The sequence below is a fragment of the Mastigoproctus giganteus genome, chromosome 4 (genome assembly GCF_048544385.1).
Source record: "Mastigoproctus giganteus isolate SK-2022 chromosome 4, ASM4854438v1, whole genome shotgun sequence".
Lineage (NCBI taxonomy): Eukaryota > Metazoa > Arthropoda > Arachnida > Uropygi > Thelyphonidae > Mastigoproctus > Mastigoproctus giganteus.
The window spans coordinates 10,891,072-10,910,288 of NC_143578.1; the positions used below are offsets into that span (position 1 = coordinate 10,891,072).

Below are 19,217 nucleotides of genomic sequence, written 5' to 3' on the forward strand. Positions count from 1 at the left end.
ATTTGCAGTGTCGTTGGTACCCCCCTTTAATTTAATTTCACACTTTTTGAGGATTTATTTTATTTTATTTCGAAATAATTTTGATATTAATATTAAAGAAATGTTTATAAATTTTGAATTCGAATTAAAAAAATTTTGATCAAAAAATATTTGATCCTAAAGAAATATAAGCGAGGTCTATCATGCTGCCACCTAGTGCAAATTCATAACATCACTGTTATTTATTTATTTCCAAAACATATATAAAGTGAATATAATCAGCTGGACACCAGAGGCGCTGCCAAAGGTTTTAAATTCAACGAAAAATATTTACAAGTCCGTTTATTGGAGAAACGGCCATCTTAAAATACGGGACGGATGTTCACAATTTAATCTTAATCTTCATAAAAAAATTATGAAATAAGATAAAATTGCGAACTTCTTGTATGTTCTCATCTAGTTCGTACTCTTCTGGTTGGTTCTCACACCAGATATTTCGCAAGAAGCTCACAGGCATCTTCTTGAACACAAGTTCTGCGTTTTTCACCAAGGCGCATCACCCATTATGATCCTTTTTTCAGACCATTTGTTTCAATTGTATTTCGCTTTGGTTGCACAATTAGACACATGAAGAAATCCAATACAGTCCTTGGCACAATACTCATTATCCACAGGCGAACTTTGTCTGCTGGACCACCACATCGGTACACTAACTTTGGATCTTTGTCACAAACTGCATGCTCCAGACAATCGACCACTTCATATACCTGCCGTCTGGCTTTGTTAAGTAGCGTACACATTCTGTGTTTGAAATCCTGAAAATACTGTTGTCCGTAATCATCCCGGATCTGGACTGGAGTTGACTTCCATGATTCTTCGAGATGATTGGAGAGAACATCGGAGGCCGAGATCTGTGTCCTACGAAAAAAAAAAAAAAAATATATATATAAATAAATATTAACAAAAATTAATAAAGATCTACTAAATACTTTACATATGTACACTCACAGGCGAAATAATTAGAAATCTTCATTAAACATTTAGTAAGGCTCTTTTTGCGAATTGCAGACCTTACACGTCGTGGCTCCAGACTTGACCATCTGGACAGCTGCTGTATTGTCGTTGATAGAGAACTACGAAGCCGAACTGCCTTTCCCAGCCATTCTCAACTGGATTCTGATCTGGAGAATTCGGCAACTAGATGTTGGGAATATTCCTCAAACCATTCAGTTAAATCATGTTGGGAATATTCCTCAAACCATTTAAGTTAAATCAGAGAGGATCTACTATCGTGGATCCTCTGATTTAACTGAAATCGATATACATATCGATTTCAGTTCGTGCACATTGCAATTTTTATTAGTAATCCATGTGGAAACAGCCTTCTATGGTAAGACAGTTGGTATATATCTCCATCCTCTGTACACCAGATGGAAAAGACCGGAGTTCGAATCCTGTCAACGCTTCGAGGAATTTTTATGGGTAATTTTTATAAAATGAAGCTGATTAACTGTATTAGTTAATCAGTTAGTAATTATTAACTACATACTTAGTTAATTTTAACTTCTGTTAATCACAAACTGATAATATTCGTATATTGCGTAATACAGTTCAGTATCACGTGATCACAGAAACAATATAAATTACATGCTGACACCTCATAGCATTTGCTGCCTAGATGCTTATTAAAAATAACTAACTGTAAGAAACTTGTGGATTGAAAAACTCGAAAACTTTCATGATATGATGAAAATTTGAATACGCCACCCTAATACGATCTTGTGTTATGGTAACGCAAGAAATAAAACTTTAATTGGCTATTTTAGAAGCAGAAATTTCTAACAGTCCATTTGAATGTATTACCATAAAGAAGGGCAGATATGGCAATTATCTTTGTCCACCATCTTGTTTATTGGCGTACAGCACACCGTGGTTCTAAATTGGAAGAGGAAGTTAAGTGACGTACACGTACATTAACTTCCTCAAATAGATTGGCACATCGATGCTGGCGTTGACTAATTTGCAGAGGAAGTATAAATCATTATAATCACATGTCGTGACCAGTATGAGGTGCGACTCTGGCGTAATACCTCACATACCTTTGAAAATGACGAATCATTTTATCAAGCTTCTGATCGATGCAAGCTGTAAACGAGTCAATAAATCAAACAACACTCTGACTGATACATTAAAACGTGAGTACAAAGATGAAAGAATTAAAGTCCTTCGTCTCCTCCACAACAAAAGTTCCAAAAAGATCTTCGGCTTCCTTCTCTAATATAGGAATTTCTAATAAATCCAAAGCTTAAACTCCAACTTCGTACATTTATGACGTTGCAAAGAAAAGGACCAAAGGAGACATAATGGATGACTTTTTTTTTTATGAATTAAGAAATTTTTACTCAAACGTCATGGAATTGCCCTGGCCTTTCAAGCGGTCCATGCTTCAGTTCCTAATCTTAAATCAGCCACTGTTATGTTAAACAAGAACCTAGTCATCTCAAGTCTGCGTGATCCCTATTCTACCTCTATTCTTTTAACTCCTCTGTCGTGTTTCTCTTTCTATATCTCTGTACTGTCCATCGGAACTGCCAGTTTAAAATAACGATGGATTCGAATTCCACACCATATTTATAGTATAGTGGCTTATTAGACAACCGAGGAAATTTATTTCAGGAGTTCTTCTTTGTACCAAACAATCGGACTATTCATAATCAGCCACATCTACAATATACGCCCTCGTGGGTAGCGCAGTTGGTATGATGACCATCCTCCCCACACCGGAAGGAGAAGACTTTAGTTCGAATCCCGTCAATATCACAAGGAATTCTGTGGATTTTTTTTTCACAACATGGCTGAGTTAGTCTATCTCAGCCAAGAGTAGCTTTGTTTTTTCTCCCGGAAACTAGGGTTTTTCATCCAGGAAACAGCAAAACGACCACAGAACGCGCAATTTACAAACATTATATACGGCGCAATATAGCCTAAGTTGCAGATGCACCTAGAACCTTACAACAACCAATCTGCCATATAGTTTCTCTAATACTCTGAGAGAATTTTTCTCTCTTTGATCTTTAAAAGGCTTAAATTGGTCTCCTCCACAGGATGTAATCAGTTACTCAATCAAAAACATCAAGTGGAGCAGTTTCTGCTTCACTGTTAGACATGACTTCTCTTCTTCTTCTGCTTTGAATCCTTTACGTGCAAGACGCTCTAATTAACACTGTAACTCGTCTCACTGAGGAAAATGGTTGTTCGTTCAAAGTGTTCCTTGGTGGACCGAAGAGCTTTCTGATTTACGTACGGAAGTGCATAAAGCACGCAAAAACTATCAGAAGAAAATGAACTGGCATTAAATAAAATGAAATCATTTAAATTAAAATAATTTAAACTATGTCAAATGCAGCCTTTATATTAGGCCCATAGAGAATGCATCTAATCTCAAAAGCGACAGGATATTATTTTATTATAATATTTATATATTGTAATTTTCGTATTTTATAAGTTAATAAATTTCATTTATTGCTTTAATATTTCATTTATATAATTAAAAATTAATAATTAATATTTATTAAATTACTTATAAAATAATTTATTTAATAATTATGTAAATATATTTTAATTATTTTATTTTATTTATTTATTTTTCGCCACTGTGTAATCTTACATTACTCATTTAGAAAGAACTGAATTTATATTAATATATTATTTCTGCAAATTTATTAACATATTCGTAAATTTACTGAACAATAAATCTAATTTATAATAACACAATATCAGAATTCAACTCCTTACTTGTACAAAGAAGGTTCGATAGTGGACACCTTAAGACCCCATTTCTTCATCTCCCTTCGCAAACCATCAGCAAATGATAGGAGTGCATGTTTCGTCATCGAATATGTCACAAATCCTGGATATGTAAAGTGACCTAAGAGAAGAAAGTTTTACAATAATTATTCCTTAATAATCATAATTGTGTAATATTAATTTCTAAATCCAAATATTTTATTAACATTTTAAAATGAATCTTTAACAGTATTTCTTAAATACGACTAACAGTACGTGGTGCTGTATCTCGAAAAAAAAAAAAATAAATAATAATAATAACAGTATTTCCGAATCACCACCAGATGGCAGCAACGAAGTGCTTTCTTGAACAAAAGATGTTTATCGATATTTTATATCAAAAATTACGTCATAGATAATAAAAGTTCTGAGGAACCTCGATGAATAAATTCTTTCATAGGAATTTGTACATTCAAAACCTGTAATTATGACTTACTGTACTATTTCCTTGTTTCCTCTTGACGTCAATCATCACACTGGTGTTTGTAATCAATAACGAAGATTTTAAAAACAAAAAAAAAAAAAAAAAAAAAGACAGCCATTTTATTTCTCTTAGCTTTTTTTTGTCTCATTTATTTCAGCTGCTTGCTGCGTCAGATGGGCAGTTTGCCCAATGAATATAAAAAAATACTGAAAGCTGATCTGAACATAAATTACAGCTAGGGATTGCACAGGATCGCGCGGAATCAAATTGACTTTTTTTTTTTTTTTTTAACTTCCATATTTGTTTACTGTCTTTAATGCATCGTGCTATGGCAAAAGTTCAGAATACCTTATTCATCAGTTGGTAAGGAAGAAACCACTTCCTCTTAAACATAGACATAAATAATGTTCACAAACAATAACATCCTGCCAATTCTGGCTAGAGATGATCGGTTAAAATAGACAGCCTATTACGCACACCACCTATCCTAAAATGGAATGCTCCCTCAATAACTACATCATTGATAGTACCATGCAGATATATGGATTCTGAATATGTGCAATTTTTCGCAAGAATGGACAAAGTGAAAAATTAAGTGACTGAACGTGGCATAGTAGACGGAGCCATACGCATCGGTATGAATATCTGGGAAACTGCAACCCTGCTGGGGTTTTCACGTACGGATGTCGATCGGGTGTATCCAAACTGGTCCAATAACCAAATCACATCCAGATAACGCCGATCCTGAGGTCGATCCTGAGGCCTTTAATAGCAACATTCAGATACCACAAGTTTATGACTAAGCATAAACTTTATGGCTGCAGTGTCCACCTGCTAATGACTTTTTCAAGCAGGATAATGCACGCCCGAAAGCCAGAATTGCTTCCAAGAACATGGGAATGAATTCAGCCTACTGCGTTGGCCTCCCCAGTCACTATATCTCAATGCCATTGGGCACCTGTGGAATGAGGTGGCAGGGGCTCTTTAGAGAAGAGATCCGCAACTATCCAGTTTAAAACTGTGGTTCGCAGTTAAGTCAACATGGATAGCATCCCTGTGATACACCTTCGATACCACGTTGAGTCCATGCCACGACGAAGCCAGATTATTCTGAGGACTAAAGGGTGCTTAATCACTATTACATAGACGTAGTTAATAAAATGGCTACTCGGTCTATTTTCCGGGGGAGAAATAAATAATAATAATTATTAAATAAATAAAAGTATGAATTTATTTAATTAATAATTAATTAAATTGGAAAATAAAATAATAAATTATATAGAGTTAAGAAAACTCCTATGCCATGACGTTTTTTTGGGGGGGAAGCTAGCAGAATATAAATCGCTTAGATAATACAATGGGCTTAGTACTTTTTATTATTATTATTAATTATTTATAATGCGTAGGCGCCATCTGCCAAGCAATGGCATTTGCACCTTATATAAAAATCTGGTTATAAGGAATTTCTTATTTAAATACCATAAATTTCATAATTGATAATAAAGTTCTCAGGCGAGGGCAGCATGATTTTTACTCCACCAAACAGCAAATAGATTACAGAACATGCGCAATTTACAGACACATTATACGGCGCAATATGGCCTAGGTTACTGATGCGCTTAAAACCGAAACAAAACAGCAACATGAAAAATCATGCGCCACTCGCCTGAGGCTGAGTAACGCAACCACGTTGTTAAAATAACCTAATTGTTAAAATTCCTTGCGTCACTGACTTGACTCGAACTTGATCCTTTTCCTTTTCCACAGGGTGTGGAAGAAGATGTTGATTATAACCGCTGTGCTACCAGCGAGGGAGTACTACTTTTGAACAAATATCATTGTCAAAAGGTTAATCTGCTGGATCTTCTTTGAACTGGTCTCCTCGATACTGTGTGCACCATTTCCAACTTTCCAGTAACTTCTATAAACTTTCCTGTAACTTCTATAAGCTTTCCTGATGGGTCTCATTCGGAATTGTTATTAGTTCCTGCGTGGCGTTCTGAATAATATTTCCGGTGGCATATTTCCTCAGTCGATGGAAATATGCGACCTTTCAAGGGAGCTTTAAGCATGGAAAACCGACACACATTCACGCATACATGCACAAACAAGGAACTACATCCAGTCAGTATGGCAGATGGGAGACCACAGTAATGGAATGGTTCGCAAGAAATTCTTGAATGGAAAGCGTTGAGCGTGGAGGGGCTTTTGTCATGACGTAATCGTCAATTTCAGGATGACCACTTTTCCGGAAGTTTTCTTCGAACAGCAACGCGTAATCGCCTTAGAACTGTTTAGCAGTATTCCTGGTTCACTTTTTGACCATTCGGGCGAATTCATAATGAATATCCTTTTGAGTCGAAAGATACGATAAGCATAACATTCACATTTAATCGAGATTTTCTTGCTTTTTTGGGCCTTGGAGAAGATGAAGTCTTCTATTGAGAGAAGTGGGCCATTATTTCTGGGTCTTAGCTATACACCTATGATTCGTCACCAGTAATTATGGAAAGAAACAAACAAACAAAGTGTGACATTCGAGAAACTCGCTGGTTCCTGTGATCATTAGTGAAGATGAGAGGCGAGGCACAAACTTGGCAGAAACCTATCAAAATCTCAAAAAAAAAAAAAAAAAAGAAAAACAAAACCACAAAGCCGCAGAAAAGCAGTTATTACTGGTGGATTTCTCAATCCTCCAATAGTTAATATTCTCAGCATCTGGCAGAGGTTTTGAGAATATCATTAGGAATCGAGCACAGTATTCTCCATGACCATTTGCATATGACACGTGTTTGTGCGCGGTGGCTTCCAAGACTACTCACACCTGAGTAACAGAAAATTGGAATGGTGGTCTGCCAGGAGCTGCAACAGATGGTTACTGAAAATGGTGAGGTTCTGCCGAAGGTGATAACGATGGATGAGGCATGGCTTCATCACTTCGACCCAGAGTGTAAGCAACAAAGCAGCTCTGTTTGGAAGTCTACGTCATTGCCAAAACCGAAAAAAGTAAAAGCTATGGCTTCTTGCAGGAAAGGTTTGGTCGTCTCTTTTTTTTGACATTCAAGAAATGTCACTGTTACGGAACCTTACTACAGAACTCTACTGCACATTTTGCGCGATCACATTCTTCGCAAACGACCACAACGACACGCAGGTGGTGGATGCTGCATCACGACAATGCGAGACCTTACATTGCTCATACTGTCATCGAGTATTTAACCAGCATTGCTAGGTGCAAGGTCTGGGCAGTACCCGCAGCCCAGACCTTGCACCCAGCGATTATTTTTTTTTTATTATTTCCAAAGTTAAAGGAGCTGAGAGGAAAATGTTTCCAGTCGTCAGCAGCTGTAAAGGCATCGGAGGCGATTTTCAAACTCTTCAAAATATGGCTTCCACCATGTTTTTGAAGAATGGCAGAAACGTTGGAGTAAGCCCATTTCACCAAATGGCTACTACTTTGAAAAGGACCATCAAAATATGGATAATTAATAAAGGTTCGTTGCGAAAAAATTATAAATTTGAGGTAAACTCAAAACTGAATCAGGCAAATAATTAATCAGATTTCCGGCATTGGTGTTCAAATTATAGCAATGATAAGGTGAAAACTGACAGTTATCCCAAAAGTCCTTTTGGTAAATTTTTCATAATAAAGAACTTTTAAGAAATTAATTTTTTTAGTTGGAAAATGGTCAGAACAATGTGTAGTTAACACGAAAAACTTCCCGGATTACATACATCTGTGAATATTAATAATTATCCAAACGTTATTTGCAGTCTCTTGCCAACTAAGGATTTCAAAACTTCCATGTCTCCTTTGTTATTCATAATCACCTATTGTCTAGAAGTATTATGTGTTTAGTATTCGGCTATAATAGTTTTTGAAATTGAGTAAATTACAGGTTTGGCCAGAAGGTTTTGCCACTGTCTGTTTTCTCTTCTTTTGTCCTCTGCGAAAGTCACAAGGTCAACTCCAAGGGCAAAGAAAAAAATTCAAAGTGCTTCCAGCACTCACACGGTTTGTAGACCCACCGCCCTTCCCACACCCCACACGTGAAGAATTTGTCTGGGTCTTTTTCACAATTTAGCTGAGTTAGTCGATCTCAGGAGAGGGCAGCATGGTTTTTGCTCCCGGGTTTTTCGTCCAGCAAACTGAAAATCAACCTCAGAACATACTCAATTTACAAACAGTATACACGAAGCAATATTATTACTATCTGTTTATTTCTCTTTCGAGACACCCATTAACAGCATATAGTTAAAGGGTGGGCTACATTATTTCTATATTTACATAATCTTATTTACAATATTTGAAACAATAAAACACAAGAGTATGTGATTATTAAATAAATATTCTTATTATATTTGTACCTCCCAGTACACATTATCAAAGATTTCCTTCCTGTACATAATTTTTCTGGATCTATGTCTAAATTATTAAAAAACCCAACAGTATTTGCTGGGAAGAATCTCCCCAGAGAGTCTAACTGAGTCATGTCACACTTGAGTCTTGGTTCTTCGCCATTTATTCTACGTCGCATCATCCTAGGGCGAGTGATCACATTTTCAACTTTAGGCGCATCTGGTCTGGCTATTACTAACTTTGCTAGAGTTATTGTTTCTTTTAATGATGGTTTGCATCCAGGGTGAGCAATGTCAAGATTAACATACAAGACCGCTCCCGAAATGGTAAATACGCTCCTGGCTATCATATTTAGCCATCTCAGGAGCCGATGACCAGATAGTTGATGCGTACAACGGAATTGGTGTAACGTGAGTGTATTGGATTTAGTCGCTCATGCTCTTAAAACTCCATTACAACAACAAGATGGATATCTTGTTGTCACATCAGGTCTAGAAAACTATTTGACTATTTGAGTATCATCTCAAATTTCGGTACAATTGACTACTAAGCATTATAAATAAATTATATTGGCCAAGAGTCTGGACACACACTGGACAAAAATACGAACCTTTGTGTTAAGACAGTCAGAGACAGATGAAATGCGAATGAACGCAAATAGATGGAAAAGAAAACTGTGAAGTAAGGCGTAAGGTTTTTCCTCGTTGAGTATAAAAACTGCACAGGCTATTCGCAACTTGAAGCCAGAATAAGGAAAATGCGTGATCTTTCAGACTTTGAAAAAGGTCTTATCGTGATGCACGTTTAGCAGGCAGGAGCCACGATTCAAGAAACGAAAGACATAACTGGTTTTTTAAAAGTATCCATCTCAAAGGTTTTTAACGACTGGAATGCAAGCGGTTATTATTCCACATATTTTCCACAATACTTCAAGGGCGAAGCCGTTGTACTCTAAGGAGGGCTCTACGGAAAAATAGGACAATCAGCGTGGAGCAAATAATATGATTTCAACCAAGCGCAGAACTACCCTGTTTCAAACCGTACCATGCGCAAGAAATTGGGTATTGGCAATCGCCTATCTATTCGGAAGTCACTTGTTTCTGTCTATTCGGAGGTCAGCTCTCTGCCTAGAACGTCGTGATTGGACAGTGAAATAATGTCACGTGATCAGACGAATCACGACACGCTTTGTTTTGCACTGATGGTAGGCAGAGAGTGTGACAAGAACCTCACAAAGCGATTGGCCCTGCTTGCCTTGTTCTGACAATCCAACCAACAGCACCATGGTAGGGCGAATGTTTTGTTGGCAATGACTGGGTCCGTTGATACCGATGATAGGTCGAATGTCATCCAGGGAATACTTGAATTTTGTATCAGATCTACTGCGCCCTGCAATGTTACACTTTTTATCCAGAAGGTGATGGCCACTTTATGGACTAAAATGCAAATTTACATCGTACCAGAATCGTGCAAGGATCCGTTCGAGAAAATTACACGGATTTCCATCATCTTCATCTTTTCCACCACAATCATCTGATCCCAGTCCTATTCAGAAATGTGTGGGATATGCTGGAGAGAACTATTCGGCAACGAAGTCCTCTTCCTTCAACTATGTCATGCAGCTACATGATATTTTGCTGGAAGAATGGCTACAATTAGACCAAAACGCACTAAAACACCTTAAAGAATACACTTGCCGTTATTCGAAATAAAGATGGCCCAATTCGATATTTAATAAAGATTTGTATTTTTTTTTTTGCCAGCGTGTGCTTTTAATTTATTTTTACTGATAATACTTCCTTTAGCTTTGCGCAATCTTCCTTTCTCAATACATGTATATGTACTTGTAGGTGCATTGATTAAATCAAATGTAAACTTTCGAAAACAGGAGGGGGGCGCCTTGATGGCCTCGGATCTGCTTATATTTTGACGAGATCTATTGAGTACCGTAGATGAAGGAAACAATGTAGACGTAATACAATATAGTCTATAACAGGGTAGCCAAAAAAGGAAGCAGCACCTATCCAGTGCGCATGTTCTTGACCTATATCATACCATTTCGTAAAACAAGGCTATTACTTCGTTGTGTTGAAGTGCAGGAGAGTGAAATTAATACGTTTATTGCAGGGCACTGTTTTTCATCACACGGAGAAAAATGTGCGTTTGTAACCCAAGCAGTTAGATTGGCGAGTGAAAATGGTAAGCTTGGAATACAGCCTCCATCAAAGCGTTTAATACATATACCAGTAATTAAGATCCGCATCCAAAAGAGGAGATGAAGAATTAATTATGAAGCATTAAAAAAAAAGAAAAAACATATTAGGGTCACTCAAGAATTACGGTTACCTGGTCGCTTTTTCTATTTTGTTCGATGAAAAATCCCAGTTTTTGGAAGAAAAAACCTCGCTATTATTGTCTAAGACCGACTAACTTAACCACAAAATATAAAAGTTCTTTGGATCATTGATGAGATTCGAATAAGGGCCTTTTCCACCTGGTGTGGGGAGGACGGTGATTAAAATCACTGTGCTATTCGAGTGGACTTAGCTTGTGTAGGGCTGCCAAATCCTGAAGGATTTGAAGTGCTTGGTTTCCTCTGGCCTACAGAGAAGCCTCTACTGTCAGCCTCAATGGAGATAGTGACATCATCGGCAAAGGCTTGGAATTGCTACAGGACCTAGGTCCAGTCCAAGGAGCTCATCCAGGACACTGTTCCACAGAAAAGGTCCAAGGACTGAACCCTGGGGCAACCTGTGCAGATAGACCTGGTGATCCTTCGGTACGTTGAGGAGATGCTAATTTTCCTATTTGATAAGTAGTTTTGGATGCATTTGTATAAATTTAATGGAATATTTGTTGCCTATGTCTGTGAAGAATACTTGCCCGCCAGAGCCTGTCGAATGTTCCAGCAAAATCTATTGCTATTAGTAGGTAGTATTTGAAGGTAGAATCTGAGACTGTAGAGATGATCCTTTGCAATGCGTCTTCTGTGCAACGCCCCAGTCGAAATCCAAACTGGCAGCTGGACTGGAGCCCAGCTTTGGTGTAATGGCCTTGAAGCCGTACTAGGAGTAGACGTTCAAACAGTTTACTGACCATGGATAAAAGAGCGATGGGTCGATAGGACTCTGGTTGTTGGAGCGGTTTAGACGGACTTTTTATGACCAGCTTTACATTGGCATTTTTCCATTCTTCCGGGAAAGATCCATGGGACAAGCACTTATTCAAGAGATCGAGTAGAAACTGGATGTTGATTTGGGCGTTCTTTTTAAGGACTTCAGGTTCAATGAGGTCTGGTCCGGGGCATTTCTTCTCCTGCATTTTGGTGAGAGCCTGCTGCAGTTCATCGGTAGTAAAATGGTCTTCTATAGCATTGTTGAAGTAGGTGTTGTTTGCCTGGCATATTTCTTGCTGTTTTGCTGCCAGAGGGTTTAGCACAGGTACTGTGCCAAAACGTGTGTCCAGAATATTGGCCATAGATTGCTCCCATGATGTAGTCATAGTGGCCTGGGTTGTGAGTGGATTGGATAACTTCGCCCCTGCGCAGTTTGTTGGTGGTGATGCGGTACACCTCCCCCCAGGATTCAGTATTGCCAGTCGTTTTCACGAGTCGTTCCCAAGACGATCTTTTACGCTGTCCTGTAAGGGAGGTGTAGTCATTTTTGACTCTTCGATATTCTTCACGGAGGGTGTTGACCTCATTTGGGGGCCAAGAAATACGAACTCTCAGAAAGGCTTTTCTTTTGTAGTGTACAATTCGGCGAAGGCGCTCCAGCTCTGGGGACCATCATGGGACCACCAAAGTAAATTCTTCAATTAAAGCAATAGCTTTGTTTCGGTTTTGCAAAAATAATTTTTCAATAAACTGCTCCAAATAGCACAAGTCAAGACATTTACAAGCATATGTTTAATTTCCCCTGAAAAAAAAATAATAAAATAAACCACGCATACAACATATGCACGAGGTGTGACAATAAAGTTCCTGGAGTAGTGCTGTTGCGGTCATGTTCGAAGAGTTTGAAAATAAACGGAAGTGGTATGTTGTAGTTGAAATTTCCTCCAACAAATGGTGGTAAAGAGATTGTACAATAGTCTGACAAGTTTTAAGAAACAACTAGTTTCGTTAGTAGCATAAACGTTCCGCGTCACGATTTTGCAATGCAGCAAACGCACGAATATCAAAATTGCTTTACATTGGGAAAATCCGCAACAGAAAAGTATGAAATGTTAAAAAAATTAATCGTGATGAAACGTTCAGCCGTACCAATGCGTTTGAATTGTATAAGCAGTTCAAAGACGGAAGTGAGGATGTTCGCGATGACCCAAAATGTGAACGTTCGTCAATCTCTCGAAATGAGGGCAGAGTCGCACAATAGTTCGGGAAATTTTGGAAAGAGATCAATAATGGCTGATGAACTGGATAAGAATAAGGAGACGATTCGTCAAATTCTGTATGAAGATTTTGGGAAAAGGAGGGTCTGTGCAAAATTTGTGCCGCCTAGATGGGTAGAAGCAACGAAGAATGTCATCATGCGAAGACTTCATCTAGATTTGTCAATACAATTCTAATTTCCTTGACTATTATCACTGGAGATGAGTGTTGGGTGCTTCTATGATCCAGAGCAAAAGCGTCAGAACATTCAGTGGATTTAAAAAATCATCACCAAGGCCTAAAACGTTTTGTTTACAGAAGTCTAAGATCAAAACGATGCTGATGTAGTATCATGTTTTAAAAGAGCCAAATATAAAATTTTATGAAAATCCGTACACTGTGAGTGGAGTTGTTACACGAGGACGGACAGACAGACGACGGACATAGTAGAGAGAATGTGTATTATGCATATATGCTAAAGTACATAATTAGTCGACTTATTCGATTTCTATTTGTCCAATTTTAATGAAATTTGTAACGGCTACACAATATTCTCGCATAATTAAGAATAAAATTTCATGGAAATTATTCACTGGGAGTTGAGTTATTTAAAAAAGTGCATAGAAAAAAATAAAAATATATAATAAAAACCACACATTCTTCGTAAATTACATAATACAATAGATTCAAAAAAAAGTAATAATTCTGGCGCGTTAATTCCTTATCTGTTGCCAACACTATGGGCATGCGCTGCTCTGTCTCTGATATTTAACTGAAGAATGTTTGTTTTGTAAGAAGTTTTCTGGGTAACGGTAAATTAGTCTACAAATGGATAAAAAAAAATCAATATTATTTTGAGTGTCTACTGCACTTCGTCCTTATTTCAAAGGGAAAACTGGTACAAGTAATTAACACAGTTTTACAGGATAAGCGTATTACATAACGCCAGTCAAATAAATGCCAATTTAATGACATTTTTCTCAAAGTGACAATCTATTGCACTTCTTGCCTGCAGACATTGCTGGCGGACAGCACTTTCACAATAGTAAACACTATCTTCACGTAACCTTATTTTAAAATATCGTATACACTAACGTATTATTAAAGAATTTAATCATTAAAAAAAATGAGATCACAGGCCTTACACAATTTCCGGACAAGTGATAGCTTGTATCCTGAGATAGTTTTTTAATTGCTGGGATTTTTTATTTATTTATTCTTCTTTTTCTCTCTTCTCTTTTCTTTTATTTATTTATTTATTTTTTGTTTTTGATAGTTCTGCACACCAATCTATTTTCTACTGTAGATTGTAATGGTTGCTACTTCTTTACCCGATGACGTCACATATTCATATTCCACATAAATCTATTTCATCAATTCAAGCAATATTCTGTAATAATGTTAATTATAAAAAAAATTAAGAAGAAATAAATGTCATAATTAGTTCGTGTTACAATTTTTTTTTTGTTTTTTTATTTTATTAATTTTTTATAGTCAGACATTTATGCATGTACGTCACATAGAAGAGATGATTTAGGGTAAATCAAGGGTGAAGCTACCCACTCAAAAGAATTGTATATAATTCAATAAATGTATTTTACTCTTCTATTTACTTTTAATTATCCTTGTTTTATTATTATTATTATTTTTTTATTTACTCCTCTAAGCATACACTGTGTACTAGGGTCAAGTTACACAATTCAAATTGTGTAAAAATAAATAACAAAAGCTTGTACAATAACAGTCAATTAATGTATATCTATTACTCATTCCAGTTAATATTTTCATAGAAATAAAAAAATAATAATAATAGCATGTAACTGTAAATGCTTTTAACGATGTAAATAATGGCTGGAGTCATTAAATTTATAAACTAACATTGTACGTGTAACTTAATAATAAAATAATGCAAGTACATGTAGCATACTTGAATTAATAACTAGGCATACATGATAAACATTTTATTTACATGTTTATTTTTATAAGTATAATGTCTACTTACCTGCCACACTGGAAACGACAATAACTCGCCCCCTGTAAGCGCGTAGAAGGGGAAGAAACGCTTTAGTCACCCTGACAGTGCCGAAAACATTGACATCAAAAATATATTCGATCGTTGACATATCACACCATTCCACTTCAGAAAATATGGCGACTCCAGCATTACTTACAACAGCCCACAGTTCTGGAAGAAAGCAGAAGTAAATAATAAACACTAGCGCCCTCACTAAAATGAATTATTTTGATTGTATTTAGAAAAATATAAAATAAAATGTTATAATATTTTGTTAATAAATAAATATAAAATAAAACAAAAGAAATAATAATAATAATAAATAAATATAAAATAAAACAAAAGAAATAATAATAATAATAAATAAATATAAAATAAAACAAAAGAAATAATAATAATAATAAATAAATAAAATATTTAGTGTCATTTTCAGGGTCGGATTCGCATTAACTTCTATGAGCTGTGAGTTCTGTTCTAAATTTTTAATTTTGTTTTCGTGATTTTGTTACTAATGCCGAATTATAAATATGTAACAAAAGGTGGAAATAATAACTTATCATATATATGCGTTGAAATCAAAAATAAGTAATTTATTATAAGTTTCAAAAAGAAACTGTGGAAGCACTTTAATGTTGTGCCTATGGGCAAAAATATTGAATCCAACTCTGGTCATTCTGTGCAGAATAGATGATTATTTTGAGCACTAACCTCTTGTGTCCAGAGTTGCTTTGACCTCCTTAACTGCTGCTTGTACTTCTTCATCTTTAGTGACATCAATTGGAAGTATACGAAGTCTTTCTGAGCAGGCGTTTTTCAATTCCTTGGCTCCATCTCCTTCTGGACACAGACAACCTGCGTAAACCCAAAATCCGCGATCGTCAAGACGACGTGCCAATTCGTGACCAAATCCAGAATCACAGCCTAGGAAATTAAAATGATTAAATTCATTTATAAAAATGTTTGCTATATTTTATGCGAAGTTAAAAGCTATTCATAACTACTTGTACACTATTTCCAAAATTCAAAGAGACACTTAAATGTGTCTTTAAATCCATTAAAAAGAACAAGAAAAATATTTTAATGGTAACAGAGCTGTTTGAAAAGAAGAGTAACCCATTTATTTAAAGAATTTTCCTTTTTTTTTCTAAACAGACTCAAATATAAGAAACATACAGACAAATACAATTACAAATACGAATACAGTTCAAGTTCTTAGTAACATTGAAACATTTTTTAATGTTTATGTTATATGTTATAACAGAATTGATACAGAACCTTCTTCTTACGATGAGGACACTACATCCAGAAAAGTAGCGAATTAGAATTCGGGAACTACATCCACTGCGTTGGCGCCTCCGTAGCCAGGTGGGAAGGAGCAGCAGTGCGTAGCACACGCTTCTTGATTAGACCGGGGTTCGAACCCGTCACCACCAAATACGGAGGATGCAGAAAGGTCAGGGAATGACCACCGCATATCCCGGAGCAATATGGCCTTAGTTGCTAATGCTCCTAAAAACCAAATAACAAACAAACAACAAACATCCACTGCATCCTTTGTATGAAAAAGATTTAGCTCTTCTTCGTAAGGAGCTGCCTCATAAGAGACAAACACTGATCGGAGAAGACAAAATAATTTCATGTAGCAGCAAGGGGATGTGATCTTAATGGAGTCAAACGCTGACTGTACATCAATAAATACTGCTTGCGATAGATGGTTGGAGTTTTCATCAATGCAGGATTTTCTGCATCAGGGAGTGAAGGCATGTAACTGTTGATCTATTCTTCATAGCGAATTGGATGTGTTTCGGTCTATGTGCAATTAACTGTTGGGAAATTATTTGGATATCCAATTTTCCCGAAATTTAAGAAACGGAAACGCTATGGAAATGGACCTGAAATCTGCAGGAAATTTTCATTTGAGTTTTTTGGCTACTGGTTACTAGTACCTGTAGCTGAGCCAGTTGGTAGGTACTCTTGAGTCGTGGAAATCCGGATGAAAAGTTTAAAGAGTTCCCTCCTTATGAAATGCAATATAACGTAACGAATTTTCAAACCAAACAGAAGTATACAAAAAAAAAAAAAGGGAAAAAATGTCATATTAGGGCCACCTGAGAATGACTTCATCTACCCTTTTTGTATTATGCCTGCAAATTGGGTGAATTTTCTGGGCAGTTTGCTTGACAAAAAATTTGAGTTTTCTGGAAGAATACCTTATTGTCCTCGCCTAATCTGAATAACTGAGCCATGGAGTGAAAAAGACACATGAAAAAAAAAAAAAACTATTATATTTGGGTCAACTGGAAAATTACTTGAACGATTTGCCAGCTTTGCTGGACGAAAAATCCCATTTTTTTTTCGGGAAAAAAACCTTGCTATCTACGCCTGAAACCGACTAACTCAGCCATGAGTGAAAAAAGCCCATATACTTTCCTCGCTTCGACGTTCGACGGGATTTGAACCTGAGCCTTTTCCACCCGGTGTGAGGAGGATGGTGATACTACTGGCGCAGACAAGCCAGTATAGTAGTAGTAAATTGTTATTTATGTTATTGTATCATGTATTATTGTTTAGCTTCTTTGCAACCAGGAAGTAGCGATCACCTGGAAGGTTGCTTCTCAATGCCCGTCCCTTTCACGAGGAGCGCCTCTACTATCAATAGCTGTCCAGAGAAAGGCATTGTCCCGCATCCACTGGACGTGTGGTTGTACCAATATTCCGGTGAGTGCCAGCAAATTGCGTGTACAAAAAGAGCACCGGCATTAAATCCGGACGGAATAAGATATATATCCGGACAGAATAAGATATTCTATCCAGACATGTACAGTGTACATGGTGAGACCAGGTGTTACGGTTCCATGATTGGAAACGTATGTGCCTGGCCCACCGTGTATGCAAAAAATTAAGATGTGACAACAACGTCAGACAATCACTAAATCAGACAAATTCAGGGGACAATACCGTAGAAAATAATGATCTGTTGAGGAGAAACAGGGTAAACTGTCATTCTCTTGTCATTAAAGTCCAAAAGTTGTCGGCAGAGCTTTGACAGGTATACTAAAGTCCGTAAGAATACGTAAGGTGAGGAAAACGGTGGAGAAACCTATTGGTTTGGAGTGAGAAAATGAAGACGACATTAATCGTATAGAACAGAATGAGAGAATTAAGCGGCTTGGGGTTCTCTTTTCAAAACTAAGGAGACCAGACTCAAAATTAATAGCCTATGCTGGATGAATGACCTCTACCAATGCAATTTATGTTACATGAAGATGACAAATTGAAAATGGAAGGCTAAAATTAGATATAATATACCAATGCTCGATAATCGTAGTTGCTATGGTGCCTAACACAAACATAACCTAACTAAAGAATCCAAAATTACTTATCCGAAGATTGCCATTTTATCAGGTCATCATTTTGCTAGATTTCTTTCTATTTTAAGCTACAGTTTGTCAAGATCGTTATCCGAGATTCGTTGTAGCTAACGCGAGTTCACCTTTAATGTTGTTTTTCAATTCGTTTACGATTTTTTCCTTTTATTTTCTCTGTAATCGACCGGTCACTGACTCCCGATTTACACTGAAAAACCTCAACTTCTTTATGTTTGATATCAGGTTTGGAAGTAGACGGTTCACTGGAAAATGACCTATTAATTTGTATACGCAATGCCTAAACCTTGCTCTGGTCTCAGATGACTGGCTAGCCTTGATATGAGTCCTGACTGTGAGTGTTTTAACTCAAATGAAGTTTCTTAGAACACTCCGTTCTTCAGGAACATGTCTCCGCAAAGGACTATAAATATCTAAAAGCAGTATTCGAATAAATTTTTTATTAAAATGGATACTTGATATAGAATACGCTGGAGTACTTACAAATATAAAATTTGCACACAATTATGCTTATACGGATATTTAACCAGCGGTTTCACTCATAATAAAAAAATTGAACTTAAAAATGTAAGCCTTCGAATCCTGTACTCGAAATGGAAGCTCTCTTAATTTCCATTAACAAACTCATCTATTTTTCTTAAAATATGAAATCCAGAGTTCTTTTTTAAAACATCAAATTTACTTCTTATTTTCTCGCTATATCTCCAAGGATGGTTGAAATTTTTAAGTGACTTTCTCTACCTCATCAATTGCACTGCTCAAAGGAAGTCCCGACGCTTTATGTTCAGTTATAGGAATAGATAACCGAGCAAGAGTCTTGATGAACAAAAAAAAAA

At 36.6% G+C, this 19,217-nt stretch overlaps 1 protein-coding gene across 1 annotated transcript in view; it reads right to left on the reverse strand.

Moving 5' to 3' along the window:
• Positions 1 to 283: 283 nt before the first annotated feature.
• Positions 284 to 19,217, reverse strand: part of LOC150086400 (17-beta-hydroxysteroid dehydrogenase type 6-like) — a 30,278-nt gene continuing 11,344 nt past the window's right edge. Inside the window, exons 2-5 of the mRNA XM_090372562.1 lie at positions 15,704 to 15,916; positions 14,984 to 15,166; positions 3,775 to 3,907; positions 284 to 897 (exon numbers count right to left, since the gene is read on the reverse strand). Of these exons, the coding sequence (XP_090228688.1) occupies positions 543 to 897; positions 3,775 to 3,907; positions 14,984 to 15,166; positions 15,704 to 15,916 (884 nt within the window). The 3' untranslated portion in view covers positions 284 to 542. The remainder of the gene's footprint in view (positions 898 to 3,774; positions 3,908 to 14,983; positions 15,167 to 15,703; positions 15,917 to 19,217) is intronic.